Genomic DNA, 16,387 nt, shown 5'->3' with positions numbered 1-16,387 from the left:
GTCACTGGGTGTCAACATCTGAGGGATTGGATTTGCCATTGTTTTTCTCAGATGCTCCATTGATGTGGGGCCTAAAGCCCAGACAGTTCGATGACACCCACCCCTGTGTTCCTTAGTCTGCCCTGAGAGCAGACAGCCCTTTTCCACCCACTTGGCAACCATGCAGCACACAGGGGAAATGGGCTCGCAGGACTCCTAAAAATATTACAAAATATTCCCAATTTCTCAAAACTCCCTTCTGAGATCTGTCAGCCAGCTCTAAATCTGTTTAATTTATGCTTCATTGGTATTGTGAAGTAATTTTTTAATTAGACTATTGTGCGGTGCTAAATCAAACATCTTGCAAAGATCCAAGTACAGTACGTCTACACAGTTACCGTTGTCAACCAGCCTCGTAATCCCATCAGAGAATGAAAGTCCTGGCTCCCAGCACCATGGTCTGTGCACACCCATGATGCCGCTTTGCAGCCCCATGGGCAGCCATACACTGGGGTGTGACTGGGGCTCTCTTCTATCTCTGTCCAGGAAGGCAATCGAAGGGCTGGTGGCCCTCAGTGAAGATGGCTGCTCCCCAATTTCCATCCAGCAGATGGCATATGGTATGTTCCTCAGTGGGGCAGGGCTGACTCCAGCCTGAGTGGTGGGGACATGGGATAAGTCAGTGGTCCCCAAGGCGGTGCCTGTGGGTGTCATGGCGCCCGCCAGGGTAACTAAGTGCGCCCGTATACTGGCCGGTGGACAAGCATCCGCCGAAATGCAGCGTCACCAAGAGGCATCACTGCCGAAATGCCGCTGTTTTTCGGCAGCATTTCGGCGGCGATGCCTCTTGACGTTGCCGCTTCTCTGCAGCATTTTGGCGGATGCTTGTCCACTGGCTACGGTCCTCAGTGGCTTGTCGTCCGGCGCCCACCACCCGGAAAAGGTTGGGCACCACTGGGATGAGTGGAGGTAGCATCCCCTAGAGAAGGGGAGTGGGTCTTGGGGAAAGGAGGTTTCTCACCAGGGATCCCTCAGAGTGGAGGCAAGTGTTATGGGGTCCCTGTGCAGGGCTGTGGGGGAGGCCTCTGGAGTTGGAGACAGGTCAGGGAGCCTCTCTGAGAGTCTCTGGCTCTAATGTCCCTGGGCTCAGCAACGTGTGTTTTCTCTGTCCCACAGTAGCTGGCTTGGGCTTCGGGCTCATGAGCGGCGCCTTCTCCATGATTAACCTCCTGGCAGATGCGCTGGGGCCTGGCACTGTGGGGATCCATGGAGACTCGCAGCTCTACTTCCTGACCTCGGGTGAGCAATGGGCCTACAACCCTCTGCACCATCTCCCCACCAAACTGTGCCATAGAATCTCTATGGATAGTAATTCCATGCTCTAATAATAAGAATGTAGCACTAGCGATATACTTCTGACCAGGATGGTGATAGTGACTGTGAAATGCTCAGGGAGATTAGAGAAGCTATTAAAATAAAAAACTAAATAATAGAGATTTTCACTTTCCCCATATTGACTGGGTACATGTCACCTCAGGACGGGATGCAGAGATAAAGTTTCTGACACCTTAAATGACTGCTTCTTGGAGCAGCTAGTCCTGGAACCCACAAGAGGAGAGGCAATTCTTGATTTAGTCCTAAGTCGAGCACAGGGTCTGGTCCGGTCCAAGAGGTGAATATAGCTGGACCACTCGGTAATAGTGACCATCATATATTAAATTTAACATCCATGTGGCAGGGAAAACACCACAGCAGCCTAACACTGTAGCATTTAATTTTAGAAAGGGGGACTACACAAAAATGAGGAAGTTAAACAAACAGAAATTAAAAGGTTCAGTGCCAAAAGTGAAATCCCTGCAAGCTGCATGGAAACATTTTAAAGGCACCATAATAGAGGCTCAACTTAAATGTATACCCCAAATTAAAAAACATAGAGAACCAAAAAAGTGCTACCATGGCTAAACAACAAAGTAAAAGAAGCTGAGAGAGGCAAAAAGGCATCCTTTAAAAATGGAAGTTAAATCCTAGTGAGGAAAATAGAAAGGAGCATAAACTCTGGCAAATGAAGTGTAAAAATAGAATTAGGAAGGCCAAAACAGAATGTGAAGAACAGCTAGCCAAAGACTCGAGAAGTAATAAAAAAATTCTTTAAGTACATCAGAAGCAGGAAGCCAGCTAAACAACCAGTGGGGCCACTGGACGATCGAGGTGCTAAAGGAGCACTCAAGGATGATAAAGCAATTGCGGAGAAACTAAATGAACTCTTTGCATCAGTCTTCACAGCTGAGGATGTGAGGGAGATTCTCAAACCTGAGCCTTTCTTTTTAGGTGAGAAATCTGAGGAACTGTCCCAGATTGAGGGGTGTCATTAGAGGAGGTTTTGGAACAAATTGAAAAACTAAATAGTAATAAGTCACCAGGACCAGATGGTATCACCCAAGAGTTCTGAAGGAACTCCAATGTGTAATTGCACAAGTACTAACTGTGGTTTGTAACCTATCATTTAAATCAGCTTCTGTACCAGATGACTGGAGGTTAGCTAATGTGATGCGAATTTTTAAAAAGGGCTCTGGAGGGGATCCTGGCAATTACAGGCCAGTAAGCCTGAGTTCAGTACTGGGCAAATCAGACATGTAGATGAACACGATTTGTTGGAGAAGAATGAACATGGTTTTTGTAAAGGGAAATCATGCCTCACCAGTTTGCTAGAATTCTTTGAGGGGGTCAACAAGCATGTGGACAAGGAAGATCCAGTGGATATAGTGTATTCAGATTTTCAGAAAGCCTTTGACTAGGTTCCTCACCAAAGGCTCTTAAGCAAAGTAATCTGCCACGGGATAAGAGGGAAGGTCCTCTCAGGAATCAGTAACTGGTTAAAAGATGGGAAAGGGCAGGAATAAATGGTCAGGTTTCAGAATGGAGAGAGGTAAATAGTGGTGTCCCTCAGGGGTCTGTACTGGGACCAGTCCTATTCAACATATTCATCAATGATCTGGAAAAAAGGGGGTAAACAGAGAGGTGGCAAAATTTGCAGATGATACAAAACTACTCAAGATAGTTAAGTCCCAGGCAGACTGCGAAGAGCTACCAAAGGATCTCTCAAACCTGAGTGACTGGGCAACAAACTGGCAGATGAAATTCAGTGTTAATAAATGCAAAGTAATGCACATTGGAAAACATAACCCCAACTATATGTATAAAATGTTGGGGTCTAAATTAACTGTTCCCACTCAAGAAAGATCTTGGAGTCTTTGTGGGTAGTTCTCTGAAAACATCCACTCAATGTGCAGTGGCAGTCAAAAAAGTGAACAGAATATTGGGCATCATTAAGAAAGGGAAGGGAGATAAGAGAAAATATCATATTGCCGCTATATAAATCCATGGTATGACCACATCTGCACCCATTATTCAAGATGTGGCCACCCCTGTCTCAAAAAAGATATATTGGAATGGAACACACACAAGAGCGGGTTGCAGCTCTGCTTCCCGATCTCTGTGAAGCAATGGGTGTAGCAGCCCCTGCCACCCCTCCCCCACACCTGCACTGCTCCCAACCCATTCCCCCCTCACCCATGTCTGCTCCCCACTTCTGCCATGTATCCACTAATACCACCACCGACCCTTTTCTCACCCACACTGCCCCCCACCACTGTCTCCTCCTCAAGGCACCCCACTCCCACAGCCCCTTGAACTACCTGCTAACTGTCCCCCCACACCTTCATCACCCACGGACATCCTGCTCACACCTCACCCATCCCCTCACCACCACTGCTCCCCACATCAGTGCCCTACGCTGCCTCTCAGGTAAAGCCAGTTCTCACCCTCTGTTGATGGTGCCCCACCCTGCCATGGCCCTGACTCTGCCCGGGGCAGCCTCGCCATCCTGGCCGTGACTGCCTCTGCTCCTCCTCACAGCCTTCATGACCATGGTGATGATTTTCCTTCACACCTTTTGGGGAATCCTCTTCTTCCACGGCTGTGAGACCCAGCGCTGGTGGGAGATGGTGGCCGTCATCTTCACTCACCTCATCGTGTCAGGATCGGTGAGTGTGGGCAAGGCAAACCGGAGACGTGGGCAGCTGGGTAGACTGCTCCCACACAACCGTGTCTCCGCTGCCTGAGTGCAGCAGGGGACGGGGTGGGCAGTTCTGGGCCAGGAATTACTATTTGGCAGGTGTGTGGGGGGCCTCCTCAGGAGCTGGGCCCTGTCAGGATGGGTGCCGCATGCACAGACAGTCAGTCCCTGCTCCCAGGAGAAACTCGGTGTTCCCCCATGACCGTTGCTCCAGGGAATCACCTGTGGGACCCTGCACGAGTGCGAACGGCCAGAGGCAGCCTCCAGGTACTGACGCCTGCGAGTGAGAGACACTAGCACTCCTGAACCTGAAACTCTAAATGCTCCAGAGGAGCCTGCAGGACCCCCTAGCTCTGTGGGGCAGTGCTGTCCTGCTGCAGACCAGCGAGGCACCCTGGGCATGCCAGCCCCAGAGCCCTCAAAGCACCGTGCCCCAGCCAGGTGCAGAGCCAGGGGTGTCAGGGAAGGAGATTAGAGCATCAAGGGGGCCTGAGCCAAGCAGGCCAGGGCTCAGGGGGAGGCCAGCTCTGGCATAACTGCCTCTGGGGTTCGTCCCCTCCTCTCACTCTGTTTGCTGCTCTCCTCCCAGACGTTCTGGAACCCCCTGTACGTGGGCAGCCTCGTCCCCTCCTACCTGCTGATGTTTGCCACAGCTGCATGGGCCTACGTCCTGTCAGGAGGCTGCACTCGGAACCTGCTCCGGTCCCTGCAGGGTGAGTATCTGGTCCAGCCCCACATCCAGACGAGGAGCCCTGCCGAGGCCCTGCCTCTGAGGGGTAGGAAAGGGAATGCCGGGAGGGGCTACTCCAGGGTTGAGGAGGATGTGGGCTGCTTTGATCTGAGCCCCTTCAGCAGAGATGTTAACCTTTTCCTGGCACTAGCAGGTGGGGAAACACCCCAATCTGGGCCTGTTCATCAGGGTGCTGCCCCTTTTCTGTGAGACTAGGGCAGGAAATGACCTGCTCTGGAACCCTGTGAGCTGGGTGCCTGAACTCACCCCCTCGCCTTTGCTTCTCCATAGGGCAGCAGTGTGAGACAAGCCCCCAGCCAGGATCCTGAGGGGCCATCAGGAGCTCTCCCCCTCAGCTGCTCCCTGCCTGCCCTGCCCACCCTCTGGTGCTGTCAGCTGGGACCTACAGTTGCCTTCTCTGCAATATCATTTCTCTCTTCTGGAATGGGGGTCCCCCGATCAGTCCCTGCTGGAGGCAGGTGTCCGGGGGCTCCTGCAGCCAGGGAGTAGCCAGCAGACTGTCTGATAGCTGGGGGCTGCTCACCCTGTCCTACCAACCCCTCTCCCTCCATGCTGTGGACATGAACTGGTTTAGCCCACCCTTGAAAGACACATGGTGTGAGAGGTTCTCCAGAACTCACTGTGCCTGCCCCACAACCAATGTGTGTGGGGTGGGTGCTCTCTGCCCCATACAGGGAGAGTCCTTCTCAGCCCCAGAAGTCTGTGATCTGGCCAGCAGTGGGCTGGGCTGAGGGGAAGTGAGCAGCACTGGCCTGTGGCTGTTTGCCAGCATACATCAAAGGGCCAAGCTGGGGATGCCAGGCATTAAGGAGCTGCAACGTCCTTTCCTCTTGCCCGGGAGTGGCTGTATCATGGGACTGAATTCCCAGCCCTGGCCCTGAGTGCCTGGCTGCTGGTAGGGGACAGACTGCCAGGTACTGGCCTGGCAAGGTGGGTGGCATTTGTGTGGGAAGTGCAGGACAGGTGGGTGGCAAAGGATGAGGCTGACTGGATGCCCAGCACTGGCATGGGGAGGGAGGAGGGGATGAGTAGTGACAAAGAACTGTTGCTAAGATGCTGGTATGGGAAGGGGGTGGGCAGGTGGTGCTGGCACAGCATAGCTGGTACCTGCATGACTCGTGCAGAAATGCTGGGAGGAGGGGCGGTCACAGAGGTTTATCAGTGACCCTGCCCATCTCTCTGGTGGGGTGGATATGAGGCGCCTGAGCTGGCACCAGCCCTGGGGATGTGGGGTGGAATTGGGAGCAGGGAGCCTGGTAGCCGTGCAGAGGCACCAGGGCCGAGAGCCAAGACTGGCTGAGTTTGTAATGGGCTTTTATATCAATAAAGAGAAATACCAGCCTCAAAGAGAATTTGTGTGTGGCTGTGGGGATGAGTCCTGCGCATGCAGTGCACCTGCCATGCTGGGAGTGGAAAGTTGAGGTAATACCCAGCTCGTATGCAGTGTTTCACAGGTAGGCGCAGAATTGACTTGTCTAAGGTCACCCATCAGGCCACTGGGGGAGACTGGCTGTTCTGAGCCCTGGTCCAGTGCTGTATCCACTCAACCACACTGCCACTCTCATTGGGAGGAGAGGTTTGTAGATACGGGGAGGGGAGAGGGACTGTGTCGCTGCAGGGAGGGGGAGGTCTGGCTTATTTCCCTTGGGTCCTTGTTCATTACAGAAATGCTGCAGGTTTCAGAGTAGCAGCCGTGTTAGTCTGTATCCGCAAAAAAAACAGGAGTACTTGTGGCACCTTAAAGACTAACAAATTTATTGTAGCATGAGCTTTCGTGAGCTAAAGCTCACTTCTTCGGATGCATAGAATGGAACACACAGACAGGAGATATTTATACATACAGAGAACATGAAAAGGTGGAAGTATGCATACCAACAGGCAGAGTCTAATCAATTGAAATGCTGCAGGGACTCCACATGGCCATTAGGTGTCAGTCAGTACCACGGCCCGTGGTGCTGGCATCGAGCGGGTGAGTGGGGCTCTGGTTGGATGTTGCCAGGAGGACCCGGGGCTCCAGGCTGGCACATTAACGAGCCCCGCTGGAGGGTCACAGGAAGCTGGGCATTGGCTTCCCCCCTCTGGCTGGGCAGTGGCTGTCTAGCCTCTGCTGCTGCATGCAGGGTGTCTGGTTGCTGAGCCTCGGGGGGCAGGCCGGTGGCCATGGGAATCCCCCTCCCCCCTGTGACAGGCCTCATGGCAATTACTTCTCCTGGCTGAGCTGCACTTGCCCCTGCAATGCAGCTGTGGGCAGGGGGCAGAGCAGCTGCATGAGAGCTCAGGGCGGGACAGGAAGGCAAAGCCCAGCTGCAGCGTCCCCCATGTTGGGATTGGCCCAGGTCGCTGGAGCCTGTACCCTGACAGTTGGGGAATGTCCCACTGGTTCTTCACTAACCTCAGGCAATGGGACCGTCAATCTGGTTCCTGCACCCCCAGCCCGGCCGGGGGGAGACATCCCCTGCTAGCCTGTAACAATCACCCCTTGCTAACTCCCATACCTGGGGCTTCCTGGCTGCTCTAGCTGGAGCCATCCACTGTGCTGCTGCGGGCAGCTGGTCCTGCACAGGGCTGCTTCCTCGCTCTGGCCTGGGGTATCTGCATGGGGCAATCCCACAGCAGAGGCAGGGCTGTCACTGCAATGGCAGGAGGGCCCTGGCCCCCAGGGGCAATAGCTCCTGCAGCAGAGGCAGGGCTGGCATAGCAACAGGTTTTTATTTCATTTATTTTATTGTATTTTTTAAAAAGTATCTGTGAAAGGGGCAGAGTTTTTCCCCTCAGTCTCTGCTGAGCCTCAGTGCAGGTAACCGGGCCTCAAGGAGTGAAGGCCCCAGAGGAGGGGCCCCTGCTGCTCAGGCCCCCCAGTGGGGAGGGAGGGCGTGCTGGGCTGGCCGCGAGTGGCAGGGTCCGGCTGGCTGAGCCTGAGGATGTGTGGCCTGGTCTACGTTCCATGTGCCGCGCAGGGCAGCAGGGGCAGCGTCTACACCATGTTCTCGTCTGTGGTGGCTGCTGTGTAGATGACGTTGGGCTTGGGGTGAGAGTCCGGCCTGCAGGGAAGGGAGAACACTAGGGCATTGCCTGCAGCCCCCCGGCAGCCCCCCTTCTGCATCATGGGGAAGGTGCTCACCCCACCCCACCCCCTGGCCGCTGGGCGGGGCTGAGCACTCTCTGCCTACACGCAGGAGTGGCTGCTGCCAGGGGGCTGCGACTCTCCCAGCCTTTGCAGGGTAGGGCACTGGGGGGGCAGCGTTGGAGAGCCATAGACTGAATGGGGTTGCAGGAGGGAGGGAGAAGGGTGGGGGGTGGTTCCTGCATACAGGGACAGGGGACTGGAGTACGTCTGAGGCTCCCAGCTCTCACCTGTTCTGGCTCCGCTGCTTGTGGATGTAGATGAGGAAGGCCAGAGCCGTGACTGCGAAGAGAGCCCCGAAGAGACCAGCCAGCACGTGCGCTGCAGACACAGGCGAGTGAGGGGGTTAGGCACCAGACACAGACAGGGAGGGAGGGCTCTAGCCCTGGGAGAGTGGGACCAGGCCAAGCGATGCTCCCAGGAAGCTAGAGGCCCTGAGCAGGGCTGGGGTGCCACAGCACAGGGGCAGGGAGAGGCCAGGAGGACCAGGGCAAGGGGGGGAGTTGACAGAAGCTGGGTGGCCCCAGGCCAGGGAATTGGGGGGGGAGGAGGCCAGGGCAGCCCAGCCGGGAGCACTCACCCGTCTGTAGGGCGAAGCCCAGCTGTTTTTCTGAATCTAAACATGAAACATTGGTGGGGGAGAGGAGAGAAACAGACAGCAGGTGAGGCTGGGCGGGGACAGGTGCCAATATCGCAGGTACCACCATGACCCCCCACCACCCCATGTACAACCCCCACCGCGCCCCAGCCCACTGTCCAGCCATCATGTGCCCACCAAGCCTGCCCCCCCATCCTATCCCAGTATGCAAGCCTGCCCCCCCGCATCCCAGCATGTGGTCACTGAAATCTGCGCACACCCAATCTCTGTGTGCACCCCCGCCCCATGTGCAGTGCCAGGCTCTTTCCTAGCACACAGCCAACACCCCACCCCCCCAGCATGGTGTGCCTTAGGGAAGCAGGTACCACCACCCCCTGCCACTGCCCTGGCCTAGCCCTCCCCCGCAAGCTGGTGTTAAGGCAGCAGTTCTCAAACTTTTGTACCGGTGACCCCTTTCACATAGCAAGCCTCTGAGTGTGACCCCCCCCCAATAAATTAAAAACACCTTTTCATATATTTAACACCATTACAAATGCTGGAGGCAAAGTGGGGTTTGGGGTGGAGGCTGACAGCTTGTGACCCCCCATGTAATAAGCTCCTAACCCCTGAGGGGTCCCAACCCCTGTATTAAGGGGATGCCTGCCAATTCTTTCGCCTCTGCCCCATCCTTGGGGTGTGGGGCCTGGGCCCAGCCTTACCTGCGCATGGTGGGCAGCCAGCACCTGCAATAGAGGCAACACGATGAGCAGGCTGTCGGAGGGGGTGGGGGGCTGACTGCAGCAATGAGCAGGCGTGTCCTATCACAGCCCACTGCCCCCTCTTATTTCATCTTTGGTAAAACAACTTTGAAGAGTAACTGCCGCCAGCAGAGCTGCGCTTGCCCCCCCCCCCCCGCCCCATGGCTGCCCCTCTCCTTCCAGCAGGGACATTCTCCCCCTCTGCACACAACCAGCCCCAGCAGTGCCGCTGCTTTAAGCCCAGCTAATTGGTCCTTCGGCATGGCTCAGCTGCTCCCTGGGGCTTGGCCTCTGCTCCATTTCTTCCTCGTACTCTAGGGAATAGTTCAGGGAATCCTAGAGCCCAACCGGGAGCGTCTCATGCCCACAGCGGATGGATGCCTCCATCACACACAGAATGGCACTGGGAGACCGTCACACACACCCTCCCCTGGGGGGGAGGGGGGGGGGGGTTCGACAGTCCTTTGGCTCTGACCATCACCAATCTAGCCTCTGACAGAGTCCAGAGTCCCCTTCCCAAGAGACCCCCCCCCCCCCGCCCACACAGGATTCTAGAAATCCATACAGGAACTGCCAAAACCCAGCCAGCAACACAGCTTGGGAAATGCTGGTTCCCCTGAGCCAGGCATGACAAAGAGAGAAGCCCAGATCTCCAGCAACGTTCCCAAATATGCCTAGCACGTGAGGTGCCCCCCCCCCACCTTCCCTCCAGCAGCTGTGCTGGCTGCAGGGAGATGGAAAGGACAGACATGGGAGTCTTAGTGTCAACCCCTGGGGCTAATGAGCCAGCAGGAGTGTGATACCGTCCAGGAACATCACTGGTGCTTGCCCCTGCAGCATCTTTGGCGGCAGGAGTCATGGGGGGAGCCCCACCACATGTGGAGAGATTACAGAGACTTCAAACAACCCACAATTCAGGGGCCTCATGGAAATGCCTGGGCCCGGCCCTCATGGAAACCTCTACCCAGTGTCGGCCCAGCTTCAACATGTACCCTCTAGAGCGTGTTATACCTTTGTCTGCTAGACTGACAGGCCATCTATCAGCAATTTTCTGTTCCCTCTGCCGGTACTGATGGACTGTGATCGTTACCCTTTAACTTCATCTTTGTTAAGCTAAAAATGACTTTGCTCGGGTTTATCACTATAGGACAGGTTTTCATCATTCTCGTGTTCCTGTCAACCCTCTCCAACTTTCATCCATCCTTCAGGTGTGGGCACCGGCACTGGACACACTATTCCAGCAGTGGCTGCACCAGTGCCAAATACAGAGATAAAATAAACTCTCTGCCCCTACTCACGATTCCCCTGGTTATGCATCCCAGGGTCACATTCACGCTTTGGGGACACGCTATTGTACTAGCCCCTCATGTGCAGCTGATTCCCCACCACAGCCACCCTCAAGGCTTTTCCAGAGTCACTGCTTCCCAGGACTGAGTCCCCTGTGCAGTACATGCAGGCTGCAGCCTGTGATCCTGCATTGTTCTGTTCCTAGATGTACATATACTGTGTGCTTGCGCCCAGATTCCAAGCGATCCCCCTCCCAGTGTCAGTGGCCTGTGCTCTTCATTATTTACCACTGCCCCACCAATTTTTGTGTCAAACTTTATCAGTGATGATGTTACATTTTCTTCTAGGTAATTGATAAAAATGTTAAATAACATAAGGCCAGGAACTGATGAATGTAGGACCCCACTGAAAACCCACCCGTTTGATGATTCCCAGTTACATTTTGAGATCTATAAGTTAATCAGTTTTTAATCCAGCTGTGTGCCATATTCACTGTATATCATTCTAGTTCAGGGGTCTGCAACCTTTCAGAAGTGCTGTGCCGAGTCTTCATTTATTCACTCTGATTTAAGGTTTTGCGTGCCGGTAACACATTTTAACATTTTTAGAAGGTCTCTTTCTATTAGTATAAATATATAACTAATCTATTGTTGTATGTAAAGTAAATAAGGTTTTTAAAATGTTTAAGAAGCTTCATTTAAAATTAAATTAAAATGCAGAGCCCCCTGGACCGGTGGCCAGGACCTGGGCACCATGAGTGCCATTGAAAATCAGCTTGCGTGCCGCCTTTGGCACACATGCCATAGGTTGCCTACCCCTGTTCTAGTTTCTTAATCTAAATGTCCTGTGGTACCAAGTCAAATCCCATACAGAAGTCTGGCTGTTGTCATCAGTATTTACCATGGTCATTTGACAAGATCCATTTTCCATAAACCCGTTTTGAGTGGCATTAATTATATTACACACACACACACACACACCCTTTAATTCTTTATGAATCAAGTCCCATATCAGCTGCCCCATTATTTTGCGCAGGAACAACGTCAGCCGGATAAGCCAGTAATTACCTGGGTCATTCTGTTTAACCTTTTCAAATAGTCACACACCATTAAATATTGGCACAATCACTCTCAGGGCTAAATATTTGTGCCTTAGTGCTAGTCTGGATTTGTCTGGCTGCAGCTGATAGCCATTGGAGCTTGTTCTGCCTTGGTCTGGTAGAATTAAGAGCCCTTTGTTCCTTGTGTAGGTAATTGTAAAATGGGATCAGTCACCTCTTAGCCTTCTTTTGGCTGAGTTTATTTAGTCTCTCTCCAAAGCAGATTTTCCAGATCTTGAACACTCACAACTCTTCCCTGAACCTTTTCCTATTTTCCAACATCCCCTTGGCCTCTGGAGCAGGACACAGTGTTCAGCGATGCCACAGGCAGAGGTAATAGCACCCCGGCAGGCAAGGATCAGGTTTTGTTACCATCATGCTGGGCACTCCTGTGCCAGGGGTCATCCGCCATAATCACTGAGTCCTTCAAGTGATAAAGGGCCTCAAAGGCCAAGACCAGGAGTTCAAGTGTGTGGCACTGGGCACGGAGAGCATGGCAAGAACTCAGGGTATGTGCAGGGGAGCGCCCAGGGCCCAGAAACCCAAACAGCCTGAAAGTGCCTCATGGACAAAGTGTGAATGTTGTTTATTATTCTAGTGCCCATGTACCTAGAGCCCCTCCCACTCCAGAGAAACCGTCCACCCACACGGCCCATCACCCCCCAGCCACCACCAGAGCTCAGCCTAGGACAGTCCTCAAGCCAAACCCCAACACGCGACAATCCCCGCACCAAAGCCCAGACGCCCAGCAGAGGCTCTGACGCGGACTGGTCCTAGGAGAGCCCTTCCCAGCAGCTGTGCTGGCTGCAGGCAGGTGGGAAGCACAGAGATGGGAGAACCACGTCCAGCCACCAAGGGGAGCGATACCTTCTTCAGGCGCTTTGTCGGTGCTTCCCCCTGCAGCATCTTCAGGGGCAGGCGTCACAGGGGGATTGCTGCCCTCTGGGTGAGATTACAGGGGCTCAAACATGCACAAACTGGGGGGAGGGGCTTTTCCAGCCAAGGGCCACCCACAACCCTCACTCTGAATCAAGGAATAGCCTAAAACTCCATCACGAACCCTGGAAATCCAGCGAGGCAAGCCATTACAAATCTGTTCACGCCTCTTTCAGCGCTGCCAGCAGCCTTGCGAAACGACGCTATGTCTCCACCTCACCTGAGTCGCACCCCCACGGTCCCAGCCCTCTTTTTGCCACGTTTGAGTCACTCCTCAAACCCTCCCCTCCTCCTGCCGCCACTGCTTTCTCCCCAAAGGGGCGCGGCCATTCCTTCCAAGAGCAGATTGACAAATTATAACAGGACCTTCCCCCTCTCGGCTTGCCTTCCCTTCGCCTCCTACACCTCTCGCTGCCTTCTCCCCGAGAACAGAGGCAGAAATTTCTCATCTGCTCACCTCCTCGAGCCCCAGGACCATCTGCTCCCTTGTGCCACTTTCATTCCCTCTTTTACCCTTCTCTGTAATCTCACTGGCCTCTGGTGCGTGCCCCTCTGTGACAACATCTTCCCACGGCTGGCAAGCATGCTTTAGTCTCTCCCATCGTAACAAATGAGCCCAGTTCCCTTTCAGTTCTAAGGCCACCGAACACAAGGTTTGCGCTCGCTGGCTGGAGTTCCACTCCACCCTGTCTCTTGTGCCTTGCACTTCACACTCACCCAAGTCTGTAATGACCTCTTAGCCGAGGCTCAGACCCATCCACCTTTACCTGTCAGCGGCCTGCCCTGCAGTCACCCATGCTCTCCTTGAAGCCTTGTCCTGCCTGGGCTTCTGTGACTCTGCCCTCCCCGAGTCTCCTCCCACCTCTCCAACTGCTCCTACAGCGAGTCTTTCCAAACTTCCTCCTCAGTCCCACTTCAGCTGTCTGAGGGGTTCCTCAGGGCTCTGGCCTTGGGCGCCTTCGCTTCTCCCGCTACACCTCGCTCTGAGCAATTTCATCTGCAAACACCATACCAGCTCTATGATTGTGAGTCACGGACCAGTCTCCTTCTGTACACACTAACATCTCAGCCTGTCTTGCTGACATCGCTTCCTGGCTCTCTCACCATCAGCTCAAGTGCAACATGGCTAAACCAGAGCTCTTAATCTCCCCCCAACACACAAGTCCGCTACCTCCTTTCCTGACCACAATGGACAACACCACAACCCTGCCTGTCACTCAGGCCTGTCACCGGGGTGTCATCATTGACTCGGACCGCTCTCTAGTTCCTCACATCCAGACTGAGTCTAAGTCTTGCAGCTTTTTTTGCAAAACATCACTAAGATACAACTTTTCTTATCCATCCACAAGCTAAAACACATCAGCTCATGTCTCAATTACTGCGCCAGTCTTGACACGTCTCACCCTGCCATCTCATACGCATTGGGAATGCTGTTACAAAGCTAATTTCCTAGCCTGTCGCTCTGACCACAGATCCCTGCACTGCTGCCTTCTTCTCTAGCACAGAGGGTCTCACCCTTTTTGTTTCTGCCCCTCTGCTCAATGCATGGCCCACCTCTGCCACCACAACTGGTTTTCTGCATATAAAAGCCAGGGCCGAGGTTGGGGATAGCAAGCCGGGCAATTGCCTGGGGCCCCAGGCCACAGGGGCCCCTGCAAAGCTACATTGCTGAGGTTTCAGCTTCAGCCCCGAGTGGTGGGGCTCAGGACCGGGGGCTTCAGCCCCATGCAGCTTTCTGCCCTGGGCCCTAGCAAGTCTAATGCTGGCCCTGCTTGGTGGCCCCCCAGGGGGCCCCAGACCCCTGCTTGAGAACCACTGCTCTAGCACATCCAATGTTTGCTTCCTTGCTTCCCTTTCAAGGCCCTTCACGGCCTATCTCCCCCAGACGGCGTTAAAAGAAACAAAACACCCCAGCTAGCAAGAGTCTGAGATACAGGGGACAAACTAGCTACTGACACTCCCATCCCCCCACCCCCCAAAGAGCCCATCCCCCTACAGCCAGCCATTGAGACAGCCCCAAGCCCCTCCCTCCAGCGAGCACCCCTTCCCCCCGCAGGAGCAGAGCCATCCATCCCCCCCAACCAGCCTCTGAGACAGCCCCGAGCCCTCCCTCCAGTGAGCACCCACCCCAGGAGCAGAGCCCATCCTCACAACCAGCCTCTGAGACAGCCCTGAGCCCCTGCCTCCTCTCCCCGGAGCAGGGCCAGCCAGCCCCCCCAGCCCCACACTGTCACTGCCCAGAGCCCCTGCCTCCAGCGAGCATCCCCCACCCCCCCAGGAGCAGAGCCATCCATCCCCCCCAGCCAGCCACTGAGACAGCCCCGAGCCCCTGCCCCTCAGGAGCATCCAACCCACACAGAGCCACAGCCACACCCAGCCACCAGCAGAGTCAGGCCACGCTGCCCCTCAGAGCCCAGAAGCCTCTGGCCCAGAGCCCCAACAGAAGCTCTGACTCTGCCCAGACAAGCTAGAGCCCCCCCTCCCCCCCCCCCCTGGCCCCAACCACTACAGCTGTGCTGGCTGCAGGGAGACAGGCAGGACAGACGGGGGAGCCCGATCCAGCCCCCGAGGAGATAACAAAAGCCGCTAGGAGGAGAGCGGTACCTGTTCCGGGAGTTTTGTCCATGCTTCTCTCTGTGGCACTGTCAGGGGCGGGCGTCATGGGGGGAACGCCGCCGTCTGTGGTGAGATACAGGGACTCAAACACACATGATCCAGGGGCCTCCCAGCACCCCCTGTGATCACCCCTCCCCAGCCCAGGTATACCCAGCAGCTCCCCTGGAGTGCCTGCACCGAAGCCAGGAACAGCCCAAACCTGGTCCCAGCAACCCTCACCGTCTCCTCCGCTCCCCTCATCCCGTAAGCAGCCCAGAGACTCACTGAGTTCAACCTCCTGCGGCAAGGACGCGCCAAATCCTGTGCCCAGGCCATCCGTGCCCCTCATACCACCATGCAGGCAACTCTGGGCTCTTACCAGAACGCTCCCCCCGCCCTGCCCCAAGCCCTGACATTAGCGGCCAGGCAGGAAATGTCAGTGCTCTGACTGCTGCGCCCCGTGTGTTTGGCACAAGCCTCTGTTAGGCTCGGCTTTGCCTGATTCCCTGCCGGGGACGCGGCCTCCTTTGAGACTGCATGCCCGTAGGCCAGGGGTGGGCCAACTTTGGTCCCAGGGCCACATCTGGGTATGGAAATTGTATGGTGGGCCATAAATGCTCACGAAATTGGGGGTTGGGGTGCAGGAGGGCGTGAGTGAGGGCTCCAGCTGGGGGTGTGGGCTCTGAGGTGGGGCCAGAAATGAGAAGTTCAGGGTGTGGGAGGGGGTTCTGGGCTGGGGCAGGGGGTTGGGGTGCGGGAGGGGGTTAGTGGTGCAGGCTCTGAGCGGCGCATCCCTCAAGCAGCTCCCAGAAGCAGCGACATGTCCCCTCTCCGGCTCCTACGTGGAAGCATAGCCAGGCGGCTCTGCGCACTGCCCCATCTGCAGGTGCCACCCCTACAGCTTCCATTGGCCCCGTTTGCTGGCCAATGGGAGCTGCGGGGGCGCCACTTGGGGCGGGGGTAGCGTGTGAAGCCCCCTGGCTGTCCCTATGCGTAGGAGCCGGAGGGGGGGGATGTGCCGCTGCTTCCAGGAGCTGTATGGCGTAAGCCCCCAACCCCGCTTCCCAGCAAGAACTCAAGGGCCGGATTAAAATGTCTGAAGGGCCAGATGTAGCCCCTAGGCCATAAGTTGCCCACCCCTGCCCTAGGCACTGCCCACAGCACCTGGGTGACAGAGACAGGGGTCTGGCTCAGACTGGGGACCTG

The 16,387-nt window shown here is 55.3% G+C and overlaps 2 protein-coding genes across 4 annotated transcripts in view; one reads left to right on the top strand and one right to left on the bottom strand.

Moving 5' to 3' along the window:
• Positions 1 to 6,278, top strand: part of LOC120408231 (gamma-secretase subunit Aph-1b-like) — a 30,175-nt gene extending 23,897 nt beyond the window's left edge. For 2 of the 3 annotated variants that reach the window (XM_039544932.1, XM_039544929.1), the window contains exons 3-7: positions 526 to 599; positions 1,156 to 1,278; positions 3,895 to 4,022; positions 4,644 to 4,767; positions 5,076 to 6,278. In XM_039544932.1, coding sequence (XP_039400866.1) covers positions 526 to 599; positions 1,156 to 1,278; positions 3,895 to 4,022; positions 4,644 to 4,767; positions 5,076 to 5,113 — 487 coding nt within the window. In that variant the 3' untranslated portion in view covers positions 5,114 to 6,278. The remainder of the gene's footprint in view (positions 1 to 525; positions 600 to 1,155; positions 1,279 to 3,894; positions 4,023 to 4,643; positions 4,768 to 5,075) is intronic. The other variant, XM_039544930.1, reaches the window with a different exon arrangement.
• Positions 6,279 to 7,556: 1,278 nt separating this feature from the next.
• CA9 (carbonic anhydrase 9) overlaps positions 7,557 to 16,387 on the bottom strand; it is a 35,607-nt gene continuing 26,776 nt past the window's right edge. The window contains exons 9-13 of the mRNA XM_039543036.1: positions 15,191 to 15,265; positions 9,226 to 9,249; positions 8,510 to 8,545; positions 8,160 to 8,250; positions 7,557 to 7,846 (exon numbers count right to left, since the gene is read on the bottom strand). Coding sequence (XP_039398970.1) covers positions 7,780 to 7,846; positions 8,160 to 8,250; positions 8,510 to 8,545; positions 9,226 to 9,249; positions 15,191 to 15,265 — 293 coding nt within the window. The 3' untranslated portion in view covers positions 7,557 to 7,779. The remainder of the gene's footprint in view (positions 7,847 to 8,159; positions 8,251 to 8,509; positions 8,546 to 9,225; positions 9,250 to 15,190; positions 15,266 to 16,387) is intronic.

This window comes from Mauremys reevesii, linkage group 6, assembly GCF_016161935.1.
Source record: "Mauremys reevesii isolate NIE-2019 linkage group 6, ASM1616193v1, whole genome shotgun sequence".
Classification (NCBI taxonomy): Eukaryota; Metazoa; Chordata; order Testudines; family Geoemydidae; genus Mauremys; species Mauremys reevesii.
Note: the sequence above shows the minus strand (reverse complement) of the source record. Positions and strands in the feature narration are given on the sequence as shown.